At 38.2% G+C, this 27,028-nt stretch overlaps 1 protein-coding gene and 1 long non-coding RNA gene across 2 annotated transcripts in view; one reads left to right on the top strand and one right to left on the bottom strand.

Moving 5' to 3' along the window:
* Positions 1-4,341: 4,341 nt before the first annotated feature.
* The window catches only part of PGR (progesterone receptor), a 37,986-nt gene continuing 15,299 nt past the window's right edge, over positions 4,342-27,028 (bottom strand). The window contains exons 3-8 of the mRNA NM_205262.2: positions 25,883-25,999; positions 16,365-16,667; positions 14,925-15,069; positions 11,986-12,116; positions 8,807-8,964; positions 4,342-6,246 (exon numbers count right to left, since the gene is read on the bottom strand). Coding sequence (NP_990593.1) covers positions 6,091-6,246; positions 8,807-8,964; positions 11,986-12,116; positions 14,925-15,069; positions 16,365-16,667; positions 25,883-25,999 — 1,010 coding nt within the window. The 3' untranslated portion in view covers positions 4,342-6,090. The remainder of the gene's footprint in view (positions 6,247-8,806; positions 8,965-11,985; positions 12,117-14,924; positions 15,070-16,364; positions 16,668-25,882; positions 26,000-27,028) is intronic.
* Positions 16,922-26,046, top strand: LOC121107270. Its single transcript, XR_005841010.1, has 3 exons — positions 16,922-17,062; positions 21,087-21,213; positions 25,803-26,046. It is a non-coding gene; the product is annotated as an uncharacterized LOC121107270 (long non-coding RNA).

The raw sequence follows: 27,028 nt of genomic DNA, 5'->3' as shown, positions 1-27,028 counted from the left end.
ATACTTTGCCGACAAAAGAACGTGCTTATGTGGACCAGTAAAATCCAGATATTACTGTCACAAGTGTTGCTAGCATCTAGGAAAATGGTTGGGAAAGTATTCTTTCCTCTTCTGAACTCACCATTCTGAAAGCACAATGCCACATTCCAGAGATGGTATCTCCAAATACTTCTAACAAGAGGACAGCTCCTACTCATAACTGACCACAAGCCACTCCTCTCTGACATTTCAGTCCAATAGAAGTTGTGATCTTAACTTTCTCTGAGCTACAGTGAAAACCTGTGCATTTAATTCATAATGATGCACACAAAAATAAATAATTCGGCAATATATATTTATTTATACAAAATATAAGATATATGGACTTACAGCGTTAGCTGTTAACATTCTTGAGAGCTTTGTAGATGGCTAATGTCTCACACTGGACAAAAAAAAGCAACAATATGAGGTGTAAAAGCATTACTGTACTTTTCTCTTGTGTATGAGAAATAGCAAATGTGAAAATGGTACATCCAAGAAACAACAATCATGTCCATAACAGTCTTACCTGCATAACACAAAGCTCCCTGCACTGAGCCACCCAGTTATCCCTGAAAAAACTCAGTGGCAAAGATATTACTGTGCCCACCAGGTGCTTTCATTCAATCTGTCCCCTCTCCATTTGAAAGTAGACAGCCACAGAGCTTACAGATGTGAAGTCTGGGATTCCTGGAAATTATATATTTCTTCTTCCTTGACACAACAGAAGGAATGTCTAGTACCAGCCTGGATGAGTGGGTATTTCAACTGAGCTGTGGGAAAAATGCAGTAGATTGAGAGCATGTAAATGACACTGTGAGAACCTCCTCACTGATCTGCCTGAATGCTGAACTGGAGGAACTATTGTACGTGGTGAGGTGAGAGGTTAATTTAGTTTCCATGGTCAGAAAGACATGATCTATGACTATCAGACTTGCAATGGTGCTTTCATAATGAGCACATGGTTGCAAGAAGCTGAAATGTTGCCAGCTTTAAATGATGAACTAGAATTCAGTGGCATTTCACCACTCCTTGATAGTCTTTAGATAGAAGTTGCAGTCTTTACACACCTTTGTGCAGAGCACCATGGGCTCAAATCACCTCAACGTAAGCAAATAAATACATGTAATTTTTAAAAAAGCATGTATTTTTGTACATTTTGTATTTAAGTTCTGCTCATATTCTTAAAAGTTCTGCAACTGCTGCATTAAGAACTTCAGTTCCAACAGCACTGGTGCCTTCTGAGGGTGATTTTCTCTTTAAGGACTACAGACAGTTCATTTTTAAGTTATTATTACTCATGCAGACATCTTTTACTGCATGTTTCTGTACAAGCATCTGAAAAGCTACAATGTCATTCCACATGCAAATAATGTCAATCTACCAAATTAACAGCACGCATCTAAAAAACAACTCATAAATTTCAATATGAAAACATCTAAAACATGGCTTCTTTTTTTTTTTCCTTTTCATCTTCCAGGGAGGAAAAGAGAACTAAATGCAAAACAATTCCTCTGTTCAAAAGTCAGGTCAGCATGACACAAAGCAGTACAAACCAATAAATCCAGTAGTGCTGACAATCCACCCTGGCAGTATATATACACAGGCTTTTGAGCCGTGGAAGTTTGGAAGGGCTTTGGCCATTGGCTCCGTGGCTGCAAGCTGACTTACCCAAAGGAAAGGGAGGTCAGCGTGCCATGACTGGCACACGAGGCAGGAGAAGGGCACACCCACACCCTTCTGCCTTGGGGATGAGCTAACCCAGTCTGGGCAGGTGGGAGACATGGGGAGGATCCTGCACATATTACCATATGTAACATTTACAGTAATCTAGACATCACCTTTAGCATATATATGCTATCAGTAACTGAAACAAAGATTTGTTTTAGATAGGAACACAGTAAAGCAGCTGAATTTTCCAATAAAATGGAATTACTAGCATAATATCATAAAACACAGCGAAAGAGTGTTGAGGTAATAACAAAGCATTGACTAATCAGAAAATGGTCTATGGAAAACTGGTCTATGAAAATACTGAGTGAAATCTCAGTCTCTCTGTTTTAGGTGCAACACCAGAGACCACAGCTGAAAGAACAGCTGGAGCTCCAAAGCTTCAGTTTATGGTGCACAAACAGAGCACTGAAAGACACAGGAAATCTGTAGGAAGGTTCTCAGGCTCTGTTTGCCTCCATCCTGGACAAACCAACATTTGTCCTTCCATAAATGCTGACAAAAAGATTGATCGAGATAAGATCCTTGTCAACAAGTGTTGGACTTTTTTGTATTTCTTTGGCCCCAGCAGGCACAACAGGGAAACAGACTGGGATGAGAACTTGCAGTGCTGACGGTCTCCTGGGCTCTGTCCTGCAGAGGGCTGCCACTCCAGGCAGCTCTATGTTCAAGAACAGTCCTAGAAACAACAGTATTTGGAGCACGTGATGCCTCTACAAAGATGATTGACAACAGTAGGAAGCAAAGAAAGCAGTGGACTTGATGCTTTTGTTGGCTAGCTTCACTTAAGTAACAGCAGAAGGCAATGCTAAATGTCAAAAACATGTAGAGTATGAGGGTTTTAGGCATAGATGGCATTATTTAGTATAAGATAAATAACTAATGGTGTCACCTAGACAAGGTGCCAGAGAACAAAACAGCCTGTCTGCCGAAACATCTTCCTTCTAGAATGCAAAATGCAACGTAAGTAGATCCAGCCTTCCTATGACTTCAATGCAGAGAGAAGCAGTATAAGTTGCTTTATTTGCATCTACTTGTAAATATCAGGTAAAAAAAAAAAAAAACACCTTAATTTTTAAAGAAATATTAAAGCAATGAAATACATCGCAATACAATGAAAAAGCTTCTCCATCTGTAAAAAAAGAAAAAAAAAAAAAAAAACACCTCAACACCTCAAAGAAAAAAGCTTTGCAGGTGACTCTCAGGACAAAAGTGCAGTGCTGAAAAGTCACAGTAGATGAGATTTCCATGGGGAAGGAACCAATCTGGTGTCCTGATTACTGTTAACGGCATCTGTGTAATCTGCAGCAAATGATGACATTGGAATGGAGACTACTGGCTCTTTATAAACTCTGTTCAAAGCTGAAAGATCTCAAATTAAAATACATTTGTCCAACTTCAGACAATTAAGTAATGAACATAAGGTTTTCAAATTAAATAGCAATCACATTTAGCCAAACTTGCCCTGTGTTATGCAGTGGATAATTTGGCATGACCATGAAACTCCGGGATTTTTTTCTGTGAGTTAGAGATCTTCAAGAAATACCATTTGACAACGTGGTAACCTTTGTAAACTATTCCCAAAAGACATCTATTCTTCCTTTTTGGATTATGCCTTTGAGACAAACGTAGAGCATTTCAAACTAATCTGCTCTATTTATGGGACAGTGACACAGCAGACACTTGGACCAAATTTTAGGGCTTGAGCAAAGGCAGACGTTGATTTATCTAGAGCATTCCTAAAGCACACATAATGCCTGCTCCATTTTCTGTTTTCAGTGTCAGGGTGTTCCATGAGCCAGCAGTGTGCCCTTGTGGCCAAGAAGACCAAGGGTATCCTGGGGTGCATTACGAAGAGCATGGCCAGCAGGTCGAGGGAGGTGATCCTCCCCCTCTACTCTGCCCTGGTGAGGCCACATCTGGAGTACTGTGTCCAGTGCTGGGCTCTCCAGTTCAAGAAAGACAAGGAATTTCTGGAAAGAGTCCAAGGGAGGATTACAAACACGGTTTGGGATCTGGAGAAGCATCTTCCTTATGAGGAAAGTCTGAGAGATGTGGGACTGTTCAGCCTGGAGAAGACTGAGAGGGCATAGGGCCAGGCTCTTTTTGGTGGTTCCCAGTGACAGAACAAGGGGCACCGGGCACAAACTGGAACACAGGAATTTCTATCTGAACATGAGAAAGAATATTCTCACTGTGAGGATGACAGAGCACTGGAACAGGCTGCCCAATGAGGTTGTGGAGTCTCCTCTGAAGATGTTCAAAACCTGCCAGGAAGCTTCCTTGTGCATCCTCCTGTAGGGAACCTGCCTTAGCAGGGGCTTGGGGTGGATGATCTCCAGAGGTCCCTTCCAGACCCCAGCATTCTGTGATTCTGTGTTGTGGAACCACTTTTAGTGTGGGAAGTTTCTGATAACCGTTTAAACTAAACAGCAACATAGAAAGTCTAGGTATGTCGTTGGTAAATCATATGGCAATGCTTAAACCCCCAGGGAATGCATGAAAATATTTTTGTTACACAAAAGATGAATGGTTGAAATAGACAACTGTATAACTTAACGTAAATACAAAGAAAAGTAAAGAAAACAAAACTTTGGTATGTAGAAACGGAATCTTGTGTTATTTATTAAAACACAATTGCTTTAAGGATCACAGATGAAAGTCAGACTGTATTGAATAAGTAAGAAATAGCTTGTTTTGGGGCAGTTAAAAGTTATGAACCTAGTGAACAAACACAAAAGTCTGCTTAGAGCATTTTACCTTGGGTCAGTTCTTTGCCACAACTCCAGTGGGTTTTGTACTATGTAGGATGCTTTTATTCCTAACTGTTACACAGCTTCCTCTTGATGGGCCTTAGCTTACCTGACAAAGACAAGTCCATACATCCCATGTTACAAACCATAAGTAGAATGCTACCACAATGGATGCATCCAGTGTCTAATGGGGAAAAGCAATAGCGTATGGTCAGCAGTTATTCAAGACTTGCAGTTTCCTACGTTGATTAGTGCTAGAGAAGCTGGGTATCATTTCTAGTGACTGGTAAAAATTTATCAGATTTTAATAATCCAAATTCTTCTTGGGCTTTATCCATTCCTGTTTGTCTGAATATATCAGCAGTTTACTGCCTCAAAGATGAGTAGCTTCATGTCCATACCAAAGGAACAACAACCATCACACTATCATTTTTTAGTCAAACATTTCATTTCCATGAAAAGCATGACATTCTTCTTGAATGTACAATGCTTGTTTAGCCCAACTCCTCATACAGTTACTCCAAGTATAACAGCATGCCTTTAAAGTAAAAAATATGTAGCTTCACTAAATGGTATTAAGATGAATGTTATGTTTATCAAACTGTTTGTGGTCATATTTTCCACTTCTTTTTGTTTCTAACCTCTCTAAAATTTGATGGTAGTGGCTGGTTGGGTATTCAGCACTGGAATTCAAACCATCAAGATTATTGAGAGTGGTAGTCAGGAAAAACATTTCTATTTAAAACTTCTGAAATACATAACTTTTAAGTTGATAAATTTAAGATTACAACAATGTTTTTTAGCTTTACTAAGTGCCAAAGTTTGAAGGAAAATAACACAAACTGAAGCTGTATGGGTTAACATACATCCTACTTCTGGTATAACATATACTGAAATCTTCTTCTGCTTTCTGATTTTTGAAGGAGAACTGCACTGAATGATGCAGAAAGAAGCACACTGATATCAGAACTTCAATACAGCATGAGCACAGAGAAGAACATGAATCCATATTTACATATTTTGCAGAGAGCACTTCAGTTACCCATGAAGGTACTGCAGTGATATCTACTTAAACTTAACAGCTGACTTTGAAAGGATATTTCTGTGAAGGAGATTAGTAAATAAAAAGTCAAAGATCCGTGAGAAAGTGTGGGCAATATACATTTTAATTCCCTCAAAATGTTTAGGACCATGCACATGCCCACGTGTACCCATGCACACAGTGTATTAAAAGGTTTACACCATGTCATATCAGAAATTTGAAAGTGTGTAATATGTAAGAAAAATGTATAAGATAACTGTTCTTAGAAATCTGAAAACTCTATTCATTGCCATTCTTACGCATATCTAAAAAGCAATCTACCCAAGTTTACAAAACACTTCTTACGACTGTTGTGATTTTTGCAGTTAAGGAATCAGGAACTCACAATATGTACATCAAGCTTAAATGGCTTGTGTATGTTACAAGTATAAAGCAGTAGGCAGGGTATGACAAATACACTGAAGTCCTGACATTGCAAAATCTTGACCAAAATAAACAAACAAAAACCGACCCAGAAATCATCTCTACGATAAGAGAAAAGACATTTCACTTCTTGTGAAAGAGAAGAGGTTTCACCATCCCTGCCAGAATCTTGGGCAGCTGTGCAGCAATCACCTCTGACATCATCTCAGGGAATTCAACGCTCAGTGCACGGGACTGGAGAAATGTGTTCAGACAGAAGAGATGGAGCTGTTTCACTAGCTGGATTTAATAAAATACAAACATAACAAGTAAGTCTAACAGCAGTGCAGCCAGATAAACATGCTGTCAATCACTTAGCTCACACATCCATCAGCTGACATCATTACTACATCTGAATGTTATTCCTTGAACCAATAATGGGGATAACTTGCTATTCCTTATTAAAATATAATCCCAAGGCAAAAATCATAAAATATAGCTAAATGACATGTCCTACAAAAGGCTGACTCACTAGCATGAGAACTCACTTATTACATGCACCATGAACAATGGAGTTACTAAAAATTATTCAAGCTTTCATTTTATGCTCACATTCAACAGAAGTCTCAATGCCTTGTTTACTAGATGATATTCAAACATTGCCCCAAGGACTGCATTTTCTATTTTGAGGTTTCCCATAGCTCTGACTATGATCATATCTGGATATGCTGATAATGTTCAATTTCACAGGCCCCTGTTCCTAGAAAGCAACTGCTACACATATGTACCCTTTCACCTACCTTCACTAGGAAGTTCCAATTTTTTAACTGTTTTTCTTAAAGACCTATGACCTTTATGTTGTCCAGAATCCTACTCTTAATGTTATCCTGGGCTCTACCCACGTGCCTTTCTTGTATGACCTATTTCTCTCAGCCTGAGCTGGAAGAGGGACTTGCACTCAGACACTCTACAGACCAAACACTATCCCAGCCATCATTTTACTGGATATTCTGCTGCAAGCCTCACTCACTTGCTTCCACTGAGGCTATTTTACTATGTTAAATTTGAAATGAAGAAATAACTCAGTACTCAATTCTTCACTGGATGTTGTGAGATCCAAACAGAAAATTCTTATTCCAAGTAAGGCAGGAAGGTTTTTTATTTCAAGCAAGACACATGCAAACATCAGATGACAGATTCCTTAAGCACCTGCCCAGCATGAGTAGGACACTGGCCAGGAACTGTTTTTGCAAGTAAAAGCTGGCTGACTGAATTCTAGAGAAGAGTTTAGCACTGACATTCCCAAATGATGATGAGTTCAACTACCAGTATAATTTGTAGCTAATCTCAATATCCTCCCTTCAGAACATTCTGTTTTCTAATAAGGGTGACAAAGATGATACAGGGCCTGGGGCATCTCCCATATGAGGAAAGGCTGAGGGACATGGGTCTGTTCAGCCTAGAGAAGACTGAGAGGGGATCTGATCCGTGTTAATAAATACTTTTCAGTGTTGTGCAATGATAGGACAAAGAGCAATGGCCAAAAACTGAGACACAGGAAATTCCACACAAATGTGCAGAAGAACTTCTTTACAGAACTTCTTTACAGTGTGGGTGACAGAGCATTGGAACAGGATGCCCAGAGAGGTTGTGGTATCTCCTTTGGAGATATTCACACCAGGCTGGATGTCTACCTGTGCAACCTACTGTAGGGAACCTGCTGTAGCAGAGGGGTTGGACTTGCTGATCTCTAGAGGTCCCTTCCAACTCCTGTAATTCTCTGATTCTTTGATTTTCATCCTTGTCCCATTCATGTTTTGATGGTGTCTGAGAAGATGTGACAGTTAAATGGTCAATGTGATTTCTGTGGGTAGCAGAAGTTGATAGAGAGGTCTGTGCAGTGGATCAAAGGATTACAGACTACCTGGTGAATCACATAATTATCAATATTGTTACCTCTCTCAACCTTCATAAATGGGATCTTCAGCTTTTTCCTCCATCAGAAGGAGGAATTAGTGACAAGGAAAGCTTTTATGTGAAAAAAATGAATTTATTCACAAAAAAAAGATAAAATAAAATAAAATGCACATTTCCTAAGTGCAAAAGAATACAAAGACCTCATCCTTCCCTGAACTCCCTACGACCATTAATTCAAAATCACTTTTCTTAAAGTATCTTAGTGCCATTCCACCAGTCCTTGTTCAAGCAGAGGTATGGCCTTGTATCTCTGTTTCTTGCCGCTCTTGCAGAGATACTGAAGCCATTACAAAACATTATTCACATGGGTAATTACAGAATGTCCTTCCTCAGTTTTAATGGATGCTAAGCCCATAGGATGCATGCTGGATTTTCAGGGATGTGGAAAGTATTCAGATATATATTTTAAAACACTTATGAATTTCTAAATCACTATTAGAGATCTCCAATATTAATTAATTCCAGAATATGGACAGTATACAATATATGTGTAAAAATAGTTGGATTAAGGAAGCAAAATCAATCTTAGCTTTCTTTTAAGTTCCCTATTCTTTGTATTATGTAAATATTTTTATGAACATGTACACGCAGATACAGACACATGAAGCCCTACCAACAATCTTAACTGTGCTGGATACAGAAATAATGCAGAGGTAGCATTCAAATGCCTATTCTCAAATATTTAAATCTTTCATACACAAGGTTTTGATTAGCAAATATACAGCTATCTATTCACACATTAAAGGAGAGGTATACTTACATTTTTTTTTAGTTTCAAAATGTTAACTAACTACTCTTCATAAAATTACCTTTAAGAAATTCTAATTACTTCTGACTTAAAACAACAACAACAGTAACAACACAAGTTAACAAGTAAACTTACATCATGCATGGAATCCATCAGTTTTGTAAGCTGATAGAAGCGCTGGGAGTTAGCCACCACACCTTTCTGGCGCAAACCAATGGCCTTCACCAGTTCTCTAATGTAACTCGTTCTCATCTCATCAAATTGGCTTTGACTTCTTAGACCTTCCAAAGGAACTGAAAAGAAAGCAACATTTGTGTTGCAATATATGAAAACGAGAGATTTAGGTAAGGGAACATTATATTTCACACTGTGCAGTGCAATTCGTTATTATCTGCCAGGTACTTCTTCCTGTTAATCAGTTTCTCCACAAACAGTCATACAACAAGGTCAAAGGATATACCAGCAACAGTCAATTGTTAACCCCTGATGTCTAGAAATAGGTATAGATGAAGTTTAAGGCTATGTGCTGAAAGAAGATGGCCAAAAGAACCACTCCTGTCCTTAAGGACATATGTCATGGGTTGGCTTATCTCACATTGCTGAGAGCCTGTCCTCCTTAGAGCATATTTATCCTAGATCTAGCTTGAGTGCTTTGAAATGGCATCATGGAATGAAGTAACAGTTTTTAAATGATGTAGACATCCAGGCATCCAAGGCTTGGGCTTCCTGTTTGGACCTCTTTTATTCAGAAGAACAGATGTACTCTCAGAGTCTTAAATGTGAATATTTTTTAGACAATTAGCAAAGGGAAGCAAATGGCTCAACTCGCTCTTCTCTTAATGGTCTGCTGTTAGGACCAAAATGAAGGCATACAGAGAACACCAATAACTGAACCTGTTACTGACCCCTAGTGGTAAGATCATGTCTGAGCACTGATTCTAAGTTCTGGCAGCATTCTAAGGAAACACCAATGTGTTCTGATCGCTATTTTCCATGACAGTACAGCATGTAATAAATAAGTCCTATAACTTATGTTGCTGAAGACACTATGAAACTAAAATTTTAAAAAATGAAACTTGAAAAAATATCCCCAACTGGCACTCAAATTTAAATCCTTTCTTTGTTAAAATAATCATATATTAAAATAGAATCTAGTTTCAGAAATACTGTTTTCGAAAGAAAAATTCTTTTTCCCTTTCCTTTTTTCTTTTTCCAATGACATTTCACACTGTAATGTCAAATTTAACATTCATCTTCTGACAGTACATATAAGAGGAAGGACACTTCACAACATAGGCAATTCCATCTTATCTAGATACCACAGCTCCCTATATTTTCAGAGGAAAAAATCAGGTGAGAATAGGGCATGTGACACATTCACCGTTGTAAAAGCAGCTTTAGAAAGACATGAATTACAGTGTAGAAACGCTTATTTTTCTGTATGGACTCCAAAAGAGTCTTGTTAGCAATAGCTCACATAATTAAATAAATCACATGCTAGGTATGTCATATACCTTCAGTCTGGTATCATGCCATGGCTACTATCTGGCCATGACTGAGTTCAGTTGAACCTCTAAATTGATATATAGATAGATATAGATACAGATACAGATATAGATAAAGGTATAGATATAGATATAGGAAGAGAAGGTAACGCAGATAAAGATATTAGAGGCAAGCATTAAAATCAAGAATTTTCTTTATCTTGAGCCCAGAGGGAGCTTACAAAGTTCAAATCTCTGCTCTGAAGCAGAATTTTCTTATTGCATAGGAGACTGTCCAAGAGAGGAAATGACCCAACTTGACATTGATTGCTCATGTCAGTGAGCAAAACTCATGAATATAGGCAAAAATATTTTCATATTATTAAACTAATTTCTGACATACATATAAGCACATGATCTTAAAAGTGAGTTTATAAGGTAAGTGCAGTTGATAAAGAACGGTGTCTTAGTCATTACTATTAAACTGATGCACCCATAATTGAGAGGGAGTGGACCACTGCAGCATTTTTTTATTATTACTATTTTATTTGATCTTACTGGTATGTAGAGTTAGAATATCACAAATGTATCTAAACCTAACTGACATGAAAGACTTCCCTCCAGCATTTACATAGATGAGGGATTTCAAAATGTGGCAAAAAGAAGATGGAAAACATTTAAAATGGGAATACATTCAAAACTCTGATGTAGTTCCAAGAAAGCAACTGCAGTTATACTGCAGAGGGATTATTTGCTGTATTATTTTTATTCCATTAGCAGAGTATATGCTATTTTGCTATTATGTTAGTAATTTTTATATTCCTGCGAGCTACACTTAATTTTTACTGCCTATATTCTGCTGATGACGGATTTTTGAAAGCATGAGCTTATGCAAACAGCAGGCAAGAACAGCCTAAGAGTGAATAAATTTTAATTCCTTATCTTTGGTACAACCTTTGTATAGCCAAGAAACAGGTTATGCAGGAGTCACACACCTTTTCTCCCACTCGGTAAGTGTGTAGAGAACCGAACTTCAAAATCCTTCCACTTCTAGTTCTAGGAGGTGCTTAGTTTTATTTCTAATGGTAACAGTAAAATTTTAAAACTTTCTGTTTGTGGACTGTTTAAGGCATCAGCTGATGACATTCTCAGTATTTTAGAAAAGGCTTCAGAAAGGAATCCCATCAACTACCATATTTTCCAATTACAGTTCAATGCAATGCAATGCAATGCTGTATTCTTACAAAGATGCGTACAATTCAAGTGATCACGAACTTTGTACTCAAGTAAACAACTAAAAGAAGTTCATTCATCTACAGTTGTGCTAAACCTTGGCTTAAGTAGAAAATGTGAATAAATGTTAATATGCTTGCCACGTCCACTTTCACAAATCTTTTGAATAAGCATGCTTTAACTTCTTGGCCAGAATCAATCCCTCCACCAACAAACCTAAAAGTCAATCAAATATTTATATACTTAAATATTTCCAATGCCTGTAGGAGATTTCTGTCTGTGCAGTGTCATTTGAAGTCATTCTTCCTCACAGAAATACACACAGTTGTTTTGAAAATGTATAATACATTATTCCAATACTTTAAAAGGGATTCAACATTTCTCCAGTGCCTTTATACAAAATAAAGAGAATGATGAAACAGATTATTTGTTCCTTATAGACATTACAAACATATTTTTAGGTTTTGATGTACTAGCACTTTCCTCCTGAAGAAGTTTTCTATTTGTTAAGCCAGAAAGCTCAGCAATTGTCAAGTTAAACAACATTGGTTAAAACAAAGATTTTACCAATGATATGTTAGAAACAAAAGAGCTTACTTGTATTGAGAAGCAGTAGTGCTTTCATACATAGAAACTCCTCTTGACTAACTTGGAGTCTGACAAACTCCTGTGGGAGCTGCCACATGGAGAGACACAGTGAATAGAACGATGATTCTTTCATCCTCTGTCTTACACCCAGAAAAGGGAAAAACAGAAATAAAAAACAAAAACATGAAAATAAAGAAGAGGAGCCGTTTAATTACTGATTGTTTCAAGGCAGTGCCTTGTTAGCCGAGTAAGTAACACAGTGCTGAAATTAAGAAAAACAAATGAACAATTTCATTACTGTTTTGTACTTACATTAGTTTTTTTAATTGTAAGTAATAAGCGATTATTTTGGATGTTTAATCTGTTACTTCTGGACAGAAAAGAACTTGTAGACTATAACATATGAATGCTAAACACCAAAAATAAAGTTCTCTTATTATTTTATAATAAACTAATATTTACGATGAGGTGCTTTTGTTTAGAAGTTGATAGATTGTTATGTTCTTTGAAAACAAAGCATAAAACTGAAGAGGCTCAAAGTCTACAGAAACTTGTTCATAGGTTTTGCAAAGATGTCTCTATTTAATGTACATCAAAATTCTCTGTTGCAAGTACAAAATTCTTCTGCTAAGAGCAACTGAATTATTTTGTAGCTCTACAGAAACAGTTAAAGTATTAAATGTATACATATTTTAAAAGTATTTTAAGTAAAAGTAGACATTAATACATCCTTACCTGAACTCCTGCAGCAGTAAATAGGACATTTCACAAGGAAATACAACAAATAAACTATTATTTTGCAGCACTTTGATCTTACTTTTCTCTTTGAGATTTTGGTGTAGTGAATTCATTTTATTGCATTTATTTATTAGAAAGGCAGTTTTTGACAGAAATGATGAAAACAATGGCATTTTAAAGTTTGTAAACTAAACTGAGTTCATTCTACATTCACTGGAAGATGCAGAAATGTGGAGTTATTTTACAAAGCTGTACCCTGAGGTACAACAATTACAAGCTGACAAAATTTTGCTCCCCATGAGAACAATGGAGATTTATCACTTGTTAAAATGGTAATCGTAACTCTGAGTTCAGACTAGCATTCCAAACTGACTACAGCTAGCGTTGCAAGCAGAAATAGAAGGTATTTTCCATTAATAACATACTTCTCTCAATGCATTGAGAGTTTTTTTCTTATGTTATTCAAAGTGTTTTTGTAATCTTAAATGAAATATTTTCAGTTTTGTTCCACATCCAAAATTTTGTACCAGCTCTTCAGTGACTCAAACATGAAATTTTTATCTGCAAGATCTGGCTGAATTTATTTCCATATCCACTTTAATTCTCTCTTTCTATTCCTTTTATAGAATCATAGAATGGTTTGGGTTGGAAGGGACCTTTAAGATCATACAGTTCCAACCCCTGCTGCTACAGGCAGGGACACCTCCCGCTAGACCTGGTTGCTCACAGCCCCATTCAGCCTGGCCTTTCTGATAGTCCCTATTCATAAACAGCATCTTAGATAAGTGATAGCTTTCAAGGTGCATTAAATGCTGTTCATATATTTTCATAGACCACAAAGTGTAAGTAACAGTAAAGCATGGTAGTGTTTTAATACAAGTCCATGAAACCATTGTCAACCTAACACTGCTCACTCTCTTGGTCTGAAATTGATGCTACTGAGCAAGTCACTCTAACAGATCATTACAGTTCAGTTTCAGGCAAATTCAGTACATAACAAATTGGCTGCAAAACAACCTTTGGACTGTGGTTTCACGGTTATTTTGAAACAACCTAAGTGTGGGTTGCCACAGTAGATGGAATTTCCATGATCTCTTCCCACCTCTAGGTGTGCACTCCTACTCTTCTGGCATTAGTGCCTTCCTGCCTGCATGGTGAGTCAGATCAGGGATCAGCTTAATTAGCAAGTTAGGTTTTTTCCTAGTGTATTTTTCAAATATATCATTTCCTTATCTGTTTTACCATGCAGCCAGATAGCTGCTTTAGTAAAATCTTAGGCATGCATGACCAGGGCAGGAGGTAGGGAGGGCTGCCATTTCTGCTAGTGTTCAGCAGTTACTTTTCACTGATCCAAAAGTTAAAACTTTTTTTCCCCCATTAAATAGTGGCAGATATGATTTAGTGTACAGTTACTCTACATGGTTAGCTCTTTGCTTATAATTTTTCTGACACTAATCTGATAAGATGTTCTACAGCCGAGAGAATTGCATGTGGTCAGTCCACCTCCTGCTCAGGGTAAATGGTCTTGAGCTGCAAACAAGAAGCTATCTACAAGGAATTATAAGCAGGGCTCATAAATCTCAGCACTCCTCTGGAAGAAAGTACTTAAAGTCTTCTTCATATGGCATGCAGTGGAGCACACGCAGGGTAAAACACCAAGACATACCATTTCTGCCTAAAGCCATTATTGTGGATTTCTGAATATAACCCTGAGATACATCCCAAGTACAGTAGGGGACACAATACTATTTGATGCTCTCTGAGTCCTATCCCTGCAAAGCGTTTCAATTTGTACAGCCCAATTAGCACACATGGGAGATGAAAGAATTTCACCCACCATCTCACAAAAAAATCCATCCAATCAACAACGACCAAAGAAAATCCCACTTAGTTCCATTTATTGAATATGAACTTCCATGTTACACATTTGAAATCATGTAAATCTTCTGACACCATAATTCTAATTCTTTTCTCTTAGATAATTAAAATAATATTTGAACTTATTTTGTTTGGCCACATCAATAAAATATTTGGGATTCCCACACAATCCTTCCCAATGTTAATGAATTTATGTCATCAGTGCACTTCGCTGTTAATTTTGAAACAGAACAAATAATGAATGAAACCTTGGTCTCAATGAAGTCACGTTCCCATCAACACAAAGAAATTCAAAATAATATCCATACTTTGCATCAGTAGTGTCTACTTACTCATTCAGAATCAGATCCGGTGCAAAATACAACATCTGACCACTGACATGTTTGTATGATCTCCATCCCATTGCAAAAACCATTAGACTCATCCAAGAATACTGGATGAGAGTTATCTGGTCATCAATATGTAAATTCCGAAATCCTGGAAATGAAATTAAATAACACAGTAAACATCCACCGATGAACACCTTTAATGCATTTAAACCCAGAGAACATCACTTCTGTGTTTGCCCATTATAACTTTTGCTCTTGGATAATTTTAAGGATTCCAAGTAAGTATAAGAGACAATCTAACAGCCTCCTGTCACCAAAAACTGTTCTTCATTAGCTGGTCCTGTTACCTTCTTCAAGCAAGCTCAGGCATTCATCCTATCCTCAGTGAACTGGTTCAGCTCATGAAGCCAACAGAAAATTAGACTCAATAAAAAAAAGGTTTGTTTTCTTCTGCCTTAATGAGATGAAAAAGGTTGGAAGAGATCTCTAAGATCATCTAGTCCAAAAATCAACCTATCACCATCCATTTGCCACATCTGCCCCTTCCCTGAACACCTCCAGGGACAGTGCCTCCAACACTTCCTTGGGGAGCCTGTTCCAACACCTCATCACTCTTCCTGAGAAGAAATTTTTACTAACTGCCAACCTGAACCTCCCCTGGTGCAACTTAAGGCCACTCCTCTCATCTTATCATTAGTTACCTGGGAGAAGAGGCTGGCCCCACCTCACTACAACATCCTTTCAAGCAGTTGTAGAGAGCTATAAGGTATCCCCTGGGCCTCTTCAGACTGAACAACCCCAGTTCAACTAAGAGGTCTGACACTTTCCTGCAAGACTGCAGTGTCAGCTGAGTCCAAATGAAACCACATTTCTAGGCCTTCAACTTAATATACTGATTTTTTTATAAATTCCAGGTCCAGGTCTCTATTACCATACAGAGAACGCAGATATATAATCATGACCTTTTCTTTTGTAATTCTTGGCTCCTCAGAAATTAGGTTGCTTCTCATTCGTAGAGTATTTGTGAGCTGCTTAGCTATTAGTATTGTAGTTTTTCTCTGTTTCTTTTAAAATTCTTTTCAACAAGAGTAAGAATGAAGAATACGCAGAAAAGAAAAGAGTATATACACCTGAAGTATGAATAATAGAGTCAGAGGAGTTAGGATGGAAAGGCTGCTATAATGATCAAGATTAGGAACACTCTGTACTTCCGTTGTTTCTTTTTGGAATAAGTATAAATACACTTCAATTTACAAAAGGCTTCCCATTAAAATGCATTTCATTAGTGCATACATCATCTGATGAAGTGGAAACTTAATCCTTTAACAATCTCTTAAGAATTAAGTAACATGCAGACAATAAACAAGCAATCTTCTCTTTTGACTGCTTGTCTTATGACATATTTGCTTAACAAGAATTCACTACAACAAAAACCGCTATTACCTGGTAGCAATTTTGACCACTTGACTACACAAAGCAGTTGCCTCTCACAAAGATGATTTAGACTGGTCAGCAAGGAACTTGGTGTTTCAGGTTTTGTATTGTCATAACCAGCATAGACAACTTCGGGCTCAATGCCTCGTAAAACACTTATCATTGGGGGAACAAACGGTATTTCTTGATTTGGAGAAAAGGACAGCCTTTGCGTTAGAGATTGGGTTTCATCCTGAAGCACGGCTGGCTGCTGAAGTGCAACATCTAATGTCCTCACAACCTTCATTTTGTTAAGCTTTTTAAATTTTCGACCTGGAAAAAAAAAAATGCAGATCTGTTAAATAACTTCGACAAGAAACATCAATACCTTCCAGTAGTGCTAGATTACACTTTCCATCTACAACAAATAGAACAGTCTTCTAAGTTTATTTTTTTACTATTTATATAATTAAGAAATAATCATGGAAAATTCTTAAGAGTTTATCCCTCCAAAACCTCCACCCTGCACTGTGAGATGAATGGAACCCACCCACTAAAATTATTGCATGAATTCTAGGTTACTGTAACCTCATAAAGCTTTTTCTGGTTCAGTTCCCACTGTTCCATCTGACAGCCCAGCCAGCTGGCTCTACAGTTCAGTTGCTATTCAGTGTTAATTAAGGACATGGTTTCTTCTTTCTCACTAATATTCAGAAAAAGACATGCAAGTAAGTAATTATCACACACAAAAATTACTTTCCTTCAATTCCAGGAAGGCATTTCAGTCTCGTAGATAAATTCTATTTTGGTAATCTCCAATGTAATATTTTCCTCTTGTTCACAAGAATAAAAACAGAATCCAGGGATGACTGAAAGGTCAACATATACTGTAAAATCATGCTAACCCTTAGAAAACTCTTCACTTTCTAGTATGCAGTGGTTTGGAAAAAAACTAATCAGAAAAACAAAACAAAGCAAAACTTGAACTGCTTTCCGAAAACAAACACAAAGAGACTACACCTGGTATGGCTTTGTAAACATATAGAGTGCTAGGTAGCAACTCTTCAAAATTCTTTCAGGACAACATGCTGGAGGTAGACCACATGGACAACAAAAACCAAACCTTCAAGGGCTCGAAGACAGTAACACTCAGTAACAAACTACAGGTTTCAAGGAAAAGTCATATCCACGGCTACATGGAACATGTTCACTTTAAACAGATCATCAAAGATAAAACTTCCTGTTAGACCATTAAATTCCTCAGTGCTGCCAAACAAGTTTTCCTTATTAAAAAATGTATGTCATAACAAAGAAGCTGGTAGTTATATTTCTGGGCTGCATTAAAAAAGGGATGGCCAGGAATGAGGGAGGTGATTGTCCCCCTCTACTCAGCTCTTGTGAGGACCCATCTGAAGTACTGCATCCAGGCCTGGGGCCACCAGTACAGGAAGGACATGGAGCTCTTGGACCAGGTCCAGAGGAGGGCCACTAAGATGGTGAGAGGGCTGGAGCACCTCTTCTGTGAGGAAAGGTTGAGGGAACTGGGCTTGTTTAACTTGGAGAAGAGACGGCTCTAGGGAGACCTCATTGTGGCCTTACAATTACTTGAAGGGAGCATATAAACAGGAAGGGGAACAGATGTTTACAAGGGTGGATAGTGACAGGACAAGGGGGAATGGTCTTAAACTGAGGGGAGGTTTAGGTTAGATATTAGGAGGAAGTTTTTCACACAGAGGGTGGTGACACACTGGAACAGGTTGCCCAAGGAGGCTATGTATGCCCCATCCCTGGAGGCATTCAAGACCAGGCTGGATGTGGCTCTGGGCAGCCTGGTCTAGTGGTTGGCGACCCTGCCCATAGCAGGGGGGTTGAAACTAGATGATCACCTTGGTCCTTTCAACCCAGGCCATTCTATGATTCTATGATTCTGTATTGATATAGGTGACAGTCAAACAATGAGAGAGATGCAGGGTGATGGCAAACATATAGTAAGTCATTATCTCAAGAAAATTAAGAGACTCACAAATTTCAATCTTAAAGAAAACAATAAGGAAGAAGAATGCTCTGTTCAAAAAATATATATATATCAAACAAACAAGAAATCACCTTGATATTTTTACTTGTTGAGGTGCTACATACTGTAAAAAGCAGCAAATTTCACTGGTAGAAAAGAAAATCCCTGACTACCATATCACTGAGCCATTGTGAAATTGTATTGTAAAAAGGTAAAACACAAATAATGCTAAAAGTAAAAGAGGAGTAGAACTGTAGCACTCCGTATGCATTTGGTTGAAATAATGCATATCATATTATCTTTTGAAAAAACAGTATTTTTATTTATAAGTGAAATATTTGACAGGGGAAATAACACACACTAAATAGACGTGACTGAAAGATCTCTGTTACTGCCCTCTTTTTGTTTTAGTTGAAAGTACTGCTGCACTGTCAGAATGCAACCCATGCACCAAAGAGACTCCAGGATACTAGAGTAAGGGAGCACACCTTAATTTCAGCATGTGCTATGAATCCCTTCTCAGCAGGGCATTGGAGGAACCTAGAGACACAAGCAGTGTCAGACTCATCCATCATCTTCCTCCTTGGAAAGTTCCTGTCTCCCAAACTACATGCAAAAACAGAAGGTTTCAATAAAAATGGATTTATGTAGGAACATATCTATTCCCTTTTCTTCAGATGCTCCCATAAAATAGAAGATGACAAAATTTATCAAAATCCTACATCTCCATTTTGGAATATCTAAGATGGATGCTCCAGAGACTTACACTGACCTTTTAAAAACATTCATTATTCCATTAATGTCATAATATAACATCAAGAAAGATTAATACATCAAACTTGGAAAGATTACTTTTGTTCTTTATAAATACCTAATACAGACAAAATTCCATTACTTTAATAACTCTTGATGTACACTGGCATAGCTGAAGTCAGAATCAATCCTCTTGGTTTTGAACCAGACAGGACTGAGTAGATGAATGCAACTAAAAAGCTTAAATTTGCTTAAAAAAGCAAAAGCTTTTTGTTTTCCCATCACAAATATACATACTTACACATTTCACAAACAAAATAGAAAGCTGTACACAAAAGTGCAAAACTTCCATTTAAATTAGAACAGTATTTAATATCCAAAGGGAGTATGCTAAACAAAATTTCAGTACACAGAACCAAAGAATCATGGAATGGTTTGGGTTGGAAGGAACCTTTAAGGTCATCTAGTTCCAGCGTCCCTCAAAGCCCCACCCAGCCTTGTCCTGTTGCTACATGTCCTCCCCAGCTTTCCTGTAGGCCTCCTTTTCCTAAGATCCTTCTGGAGCCTTCTTTTCTCCAAGCTGAAGAGCCCCAGCTCTCTCAGCCTGTCATTGTGGAGGTGCTCCAGCCTCTGATATCTTTGTGGTCCCACTCTGGACCCGCTCCAACAGCTCCATGTCCTCCTTACGTTGAGGGCTCCATAACTGAACACAGTATTCCAGGTGGGGTCTCACGAGAGTAGTGTAGAGGGGCAGTCACCTCCCTCGATCTGCTGGTCACACTTCACATGTTATTAACAGTATAAATGTGAAGGACGGGCTCTTCAGCAGCAGTCATTATCTAATGAAGTCACAGGTAGTACTCCCACTAACTTAACTGTGAGGTCAATTAGCTCTGTATCAAGTTCCATGCCAATCTTACGCTTATTTTATCACTTGCAATAAGGATACAAATATTCCTGATCAATGAGTACTTAGTAAAGAACCCAACACCAACTTACAAATTATCTTACAGCTGGACAAAACAAAACAAAACACAAAAAAAAAAAAAAAAAAAAAACCAACCAACCAAACAAACAAACAAAAAAAGCCAAAAGAAAAAGAATAGACACTTGGACCAATTTCTTCCATAAAAAATACATGTATAGTCCTAAACATGCTGGGAATTTCCCACTTTCCCACTAACTATTGTTTAGGCATGAAGGAAAGCAGAGCGGGAACAATGCATTTGGTAGTTCATAAATAATGATTTCAGGTATTTTGTGAAATAATGGTTTCAGATACTTTTACAGTTCAGAGAACAAGTAAAGAAAGAAATAGAGCACTTACTATGTGGAAATGTGAGTAGTTAATAAGTACCCACATTTCCAAGTGATTAAATGGATCAGAATTAATATTGCACTGGCTTGCAGAATTATGTATGTGTTTATGTCTAATTATGCTGCTTAAGAGCTAGCAGTACACCAAACTCACTTGTTACCTATAGGTAACTCAGAGTAAACTTTCCCACCTACTGCAAGGAAACCATCACAGATGAATGCAAAGTCTTAAGGACATAGGCAGAACAACAAAGATTTGAAAATTACATAGTTTTTCAATTGCAGCTTACAAAAACATTGACATAATTTCCTGCTTTAAGATAAACGAATGTCTCTACTATATCCTATAATGTGTAAAGACTACTAATCCACTCTGGCAACTATTTGTCTTAGTGTAAGGCCATTCTGTGCACATTTATACAGCACATCTTTTCTTTCTGTCATTTTCACTAATTTGTTTTAAATCAGATGGCCAGCCACTCAAACAGCTTCCTGGTACTCACAGTTCCCCGATTTACTACAAAGAGCAAGTGATATAGTATTTGGGTAGTATGTGTACTTAGAAGACAGAGTAATAAAAACAATAAAACCTACATCGCCTCAGCATCAAATATACTGTGATTTTCTCTGTTACACATAATTCTGTTTTTTAATATTCTTTTAACTAGGTATACAGTATCAAACAGCCAGTCTAGCATTACTGATAGTGGAAATTTTGTATGAAAATGGATCGATCTCCAGTGAAAGCTGAACATCTCACTGTCCTTCCTCACACCCTGCAATCACTCTAATCAGGTGAAAAATGTCAACGATTTATTATTCTTGACAGAACACTGTGGTTCTGACTTTAAGGTCACTCTGCTCTTATGTTTTGTGTAGCAGAACAAACTGTGTATACCCTAGGAGGGCGTATACAAAATAGAGGAACAAAGCAGCAAAGCAGAAGTCATACATCTTGATTTTAATAAGCCCTCTGACACTACCTCCTAAAATATTACCTGAAAAATTAATTAAGATTTGTCTGCATCTAATCATTGCAATGAGGACTGAAAGCTGACTGAAACAATGAATAAGGTGATAATTTAGCAGTAGAGCAGAACAAGGAATCAATGACAGTCAGCCTGGGAAAATCACAAATCCACTGATAGGGAAAAAAAAGCTGACTGTTTACTTCAGGATCTAACACAGCCTTCTGCTACCCCGTTAGGTAGAAGATTAGAAAGGAGATAGATTAACATGTGCAGTTCTGAAACAACACAACTTAAATTAACATTCCCAGAGAAGGGAAACTGGGCATTATGAAACACATGCTTTCATTAATATTTTCTTTGTATACAACAAGAAATAACAGTTGCTAGAGCTCTCTCTCACTACTACATAATGCACTGACTAGAATTTCTTTCAAAAACAGTGCAGACTCATTTAAAGGCTGTGAAGTAGGGGCAGAAAATGGAGCTGCTGTCAATGTAATATACTTTTCATCTGTCTATATGGTTGCCATTCAGTAATATTCGGTGAAAGATAAGAGCACTCCCAACAGTGAAATTAATTTCACGTATCTGGAATCTACAGTTAACGTTCTGTAAAATCTTAAAGCCTTCCTCACCTTGACTAAGTACTACAGAAGGTCCTTGCTCAGTTACTGAAGGCTAGCATTAAGAAATCACATATAAATAAAAGAAGTATACCTATGGAAGTTCTGTCTGAAGGACAGAAATCACAAAATGCACAACATTCTTACAGGCTGTAAACACAGGAAAAGATTGGAAGTACTGAACAATTCCAAAAAATAGTTCATGATGTATCCGAGTATACAGTTTTCTCCATGGACTGGGAATTTGCTTATGGGCACCTACTCTCTGAGGACAATCATCAAAATAAGCAGAGCAGCACCCCCATATGAGTCACGTTGTACTGATGAACAATGCAAGATGAGTGCAGGTAATACTGCTCGTGTGAAACAGCAAATGAAGTGCAAAAAATGGTAGAAGAGCAAAAGTAAGAAATATGAGAGTAGCAAGACCAATAGTAATAGAGAGGGTTTTTTATTATTATTATTTGGATTTTAAATCCTCATCTGCAATATAAAATCAATCCAGTTTTCATCTTGTTTTTCTTTGTTGTTGTTGCCTAAATTTGTCTTTTCTGCCCTTTTTAGCATTAATTGCTCCACTTCAACCTGTGTAATTAGCTTCCTACTCTCCCCTGACCTATTCACATCACTAAGAGCACCTGACACACTACAGTCAATCTGAGCCAGCTGAGAAAAAAATAGAGATGCCACAGTCCTGGCTCCACTTGATATTTTCTTTATTCCATTGCATCACTGTTCCCTTCCTCCTGTTTGCTACCACATCACTGGAGCAGACAGGAATATGTAGGCAGAGATCACATGCTCCTCCAAGAACTGGACTGGAACAGCCTCCACAGTAAATGAAAGACAGCATTGGTTAGGTATGTTTAGAAAAGGACTAAATGCCACCACAGACTGGTTAGATAGAGCCACCTAGCACCAACTAAAGAAACTATTTACACCTTTCTAGTACTAGATTGGAGAAAAAGCAGTCATTCAAAGAGAATGAGGAAGTTTATATTCTCCCAACACATGATGGTAAGGAACAGTGTCTCGGAGCACCTTTATTATCAGATTTTGTTTTCAAATATGAGGATATAAAATTCTCATATGAGAACACATTAATGAAGACATACTGTTTCACCAGTATTGCTAGCAAAATAGTCCGACCCTTTTACATTTTAGGAACCTACACACAGAGCAAAATGTATGTTTGTTGCATCCTGGGATGGTCAGATTGGGTATACAACAGGCTGCCCAGGGCAGTGGACACAGCCCCAAGCTGCCAGAGCTCAAGAAACATTTGGTTATTCTTGTCTAAGATGGTCCTGTGTGGAGCCAGAGGTTGGGCTTGGTGATGATCCTTACGGGTTCCTTCTAACTCAAGATTTTATACAATTCCTCCCCCAGTTCCAAAATATCACCTTTCCTTAAGAAGGATCCAAAGGGCATGTGTAGTACTGTGTAGAAAAATTTCAGATGTGGGAAGACTGTAGGGGTGGCTCTGCGAGCACAGGGACCCACCACTGGGCAGAGCTGAGCCATGAGTGATGCTAGGTACGCCTCTGGGAGAGTGGATTGAAGGGACAGAAACAGTGTCGTGCAACTGCAGCTGGGAGAGAGGGGTGAGAGATGGGACAGAAGTGGCCCTACAGCCCCCAAGATCAGCACAGGAGGAGGGCAGGAGGTGCTCCAGGTGTGAAGCAGCAGTTCCCTGGAGGAGCAGGCTGCCCCCCTGCAGCCCACGGGCACAGCATGGAGCACACCTCCATGTGCAGCCATGGAGGAGCTCACTTTGCAGCAGTGCATGAGGAATGAAGGAGGCACAGCCCATGGATATCCCTGCAGGACCAGCCTGGAACAGAGCTGCAGCCCACGGAGAGGAGCCCCCATTAGGGCAGGAGGGCTGGGGGAGCTGCCTCCTGTGGGGCTGTGCTGGAGCAGCGCCTGAAGAGTGGGCCCTGTGTGATGGAGCTGTGTTGGAGCAGTGCTGGAAGAGCTGTGGCCTGTGGGAAATCAACACAGGATAGGTTTGGGAGGAAGCCATGTGGAGCAGGGGCAGAGAGTGACCATGGAGGAGTGGCAGAGATGAAGATGGGCTGATTGCAGCCCCCATTCCTAAATCCCCTTCACTGCTCAGGAGGAAGAAGTAGGAGAGGGTAGGAAGGTGACTGTAGTTTGCTTTTAATTCTCACTGCCCTGGTCTGTTAGTGATAAACAAGAAATTAAATTAGTCTCCCTATGCTGACGGTTTTGTCCGTGCCAGTCACTGGTGAGCAATCTCCCTGTCCTTATCTCAACCTAAGAGTTTTTCTTTTTTTTCTTTTTTTTTTTTCCAATCGAATTTTCTTCACCTGCCCTTCTCAGAAAGGGAAATGAGTGAGTGGCACTGAGATGCTGAGCTACTGTCCAGCTGCTGTCCACCACATGTTCTCATTTTGTCCTCCTTCTCCAGTCTAGTGCCAGCAAAATGCTCGGCAGCACTGTGCTTGGCAGCACTGTTCTTTTCACCAAGAGGAGGCCAAACAATGTGCAGCAAGGGGGGGAAGGCTGATGGCTGTCATTATTCTCTATATCTCCAATGTTGTGAGGTGTGAGGGACACAGCTTGGAGAACAGGACTCATAGAAGCTCAGGGGCATGACACAGAACAGAGCCCACCCTGCAGCACTGCCTCTCCCTCCTCACATCACATGGACTGCTCCCTGCAGCTGCAGCACTGTCTCTTAAGAAGGCTGAAGAGAGAGAGGCAGCAACAGCTGGCCTATGATGGGGAACTACTGATTTACATCACTGATAAAAGCGTAAAATGTAAGAATGACACAATGGCCATGTGTGCAAAGTGCTGGAGCAGCCAAAGGATATTACAGAAGCTGAAAGCATACAGCTGTGCAATCAAACTGCCAGCCTGAAAAATACATACTCATTTTAATTTATGAATGGACACACACACAACAAAATAATGAAATTACCAACTGTATATAATGCCAGTTCTTCTTCCAAGGGCAAAAACAATACAGAAATATAGAAAGAGAAACGTTTGATTCACTAAAACAGAAAAATATCTTTTTTGCCTATTCCTTTTTTTCTTTTTTTTTTTACTAATTCCATTTGAAAATATATTCCTCCTTGCTTTCTATCATCTTTGTATCACCTTCAGCCATATATTTCTTTAAGCCTTGTGCTGGTGTAAAATATCATACAGCTTCTCATGTAAGAAAAAAAAAAGAGGAAAAATACATATAATTCCTGCATTCCTGCATATTAGCATAGCAAAACTTGTCAAGTAACTGTATGATCATATATCATTTACTCCCTGTACTTTTGAAGGCAGAAGACTCAGTGTAGATTAATGTTATGTTAAAAAACAAATCTGTTACAGTAAGACTATGAAGACAGGAATTCCCAGCACCTAGTATGCACAAGTCCATAGTGTCGCTGCAATCACTGCTTAAGCCCTTTGGTGAAAAAGGATAAAAAAGTGTTGAATTCTATACAAATCAATGATGGAGAGCACAGCAGAAAAGCAGAGAGAGTACTGATTTCTGATTTTGTGTTGATCTCAATTTGCTTCTTTATCGAACTTTCTGATTCAGGACTGCTAATAAATAAACACCAAAAATATTGATGCTTATATAATTCCTCCTGTTTCAAGAAAATGTGTGTGACGATATATCACTGGTTCATACAGAAAGGTATTTTTGCTTCAGCATTTCCAGACTTTCATTAAAGAAAGAAAAGAATTAAAATTGTTTTAAACATCAGGTAACCCTTCCAAAAATACCATTGTAATGTGGTTCTTTCCTTTACAGTATCAAAGTGAGATTATACCCAAGAAAATGAAGTTTCTTGACTGCCTATTTCTCCAAGTGAGGTGTGGAAAGCAGCTCACCTCCCAGGACCATTCCAGCTTGACAGCACTTCCTCAAGCGACACGCTGGACAGTTCTTCCTACGAATTTTATCAACTATGCAGTCATTTCTTCCAGCACATAAATAGTTGTGCTGCCCTATAAGACAGAGAAAAGCAAGATTAATACAATGTTTTTTAACATGACACAATTATTTCTGTGTAAAAACATTCCAAACTAACAGAGTTAAAAAAAAAAAAAAAGGTGACCTGACCCATCAAAGGACCCTTTCATTTTACATTAGCTTTTAAATAACCACCTGAAACTATCTAAATATAATAATTCCTTTGGTTTATTATAATAACCAATTCCTTTGGTTTATTATAATTATTCCTTTGGCATTCCCATCTACATAAACCCCAAATAATTAGCAGACAGTACAAACCACTTAAAATAGGAAACTAGCAATATTTCTCATGCAAATCAATAAAGATGACAGATTTGTATCTGTCAGACTTCTTTTGTTGTTGTTTTTGTTTTTGTTTTACATTATTGTTCCTTACGGTAATTAAATTTTCTTGGATTGATAGGAAATTTCCTACAGATTGAAGAAAGAATTTGAGCATTACACAATACTAAAAAAAAGCAGAGTAAATTATCTCTGCTGGAGAATCTCGTCTGCACAAGACCTGCTGACATACCAGTTGAACAGAGCCAGTAAGAGCAAAGAGAAGAAGGCTGTAAATTTTTGGTTTAGTTCACCTTTCAGGAATGGCATCTCTTTTATTGCTCTGTTCTGAGGCACTTAGTTAGGAAGAGGCTGTCGTTTGTGTGTCAAAATGGAATGTTTTAAATGAAATCAGCTTCCAACAGAACAGTCATTTTATTAGCAAACCATGAAATCCAGCTGATACACTAACATTTTTTCTCACAACAAGCTTCCAATATTTTCAAATTTCCCTTGCAGAGAATTAAAAAGTATATTTTTATGCTTTTGTACAATACTGATGACCTCTATGATTCATTTTGGTTTTGCACGGGTAAACAAAGCTGTAATAAGAAATCAAAAAGCTGTAGTAAGAAATCAAACCAAATCTTCACATTAAGAATTTATCCTGCAAGGCTTAACTTTAAAATCCTTCCTGTTTTTGCACATCACCCTCTATTCATTTCCGTATTTTCTGTTTC

The sequence above is a fragment of the Gallus gallus genome, chromosome 1, assembly GCF_016699485.2.
Source record: "Gallus gallus isolate bGalGal1 chromosome 1, bGalGal1.mat.broiler.GRCg7b, whole genome shotgun sequence".
In the NCBI taxonomy this organism is placed as follows: Eukaryota; Metazoa; Chordata; class Aves; order Galliformes; family Phasianidae; genus Gallus; species Gallus gallus.
The sequence above is the reverse complement of the archived record's forward strand: the minus strand, read 5'-3'. Positions and strand labels throughout refer to the sequence as shown.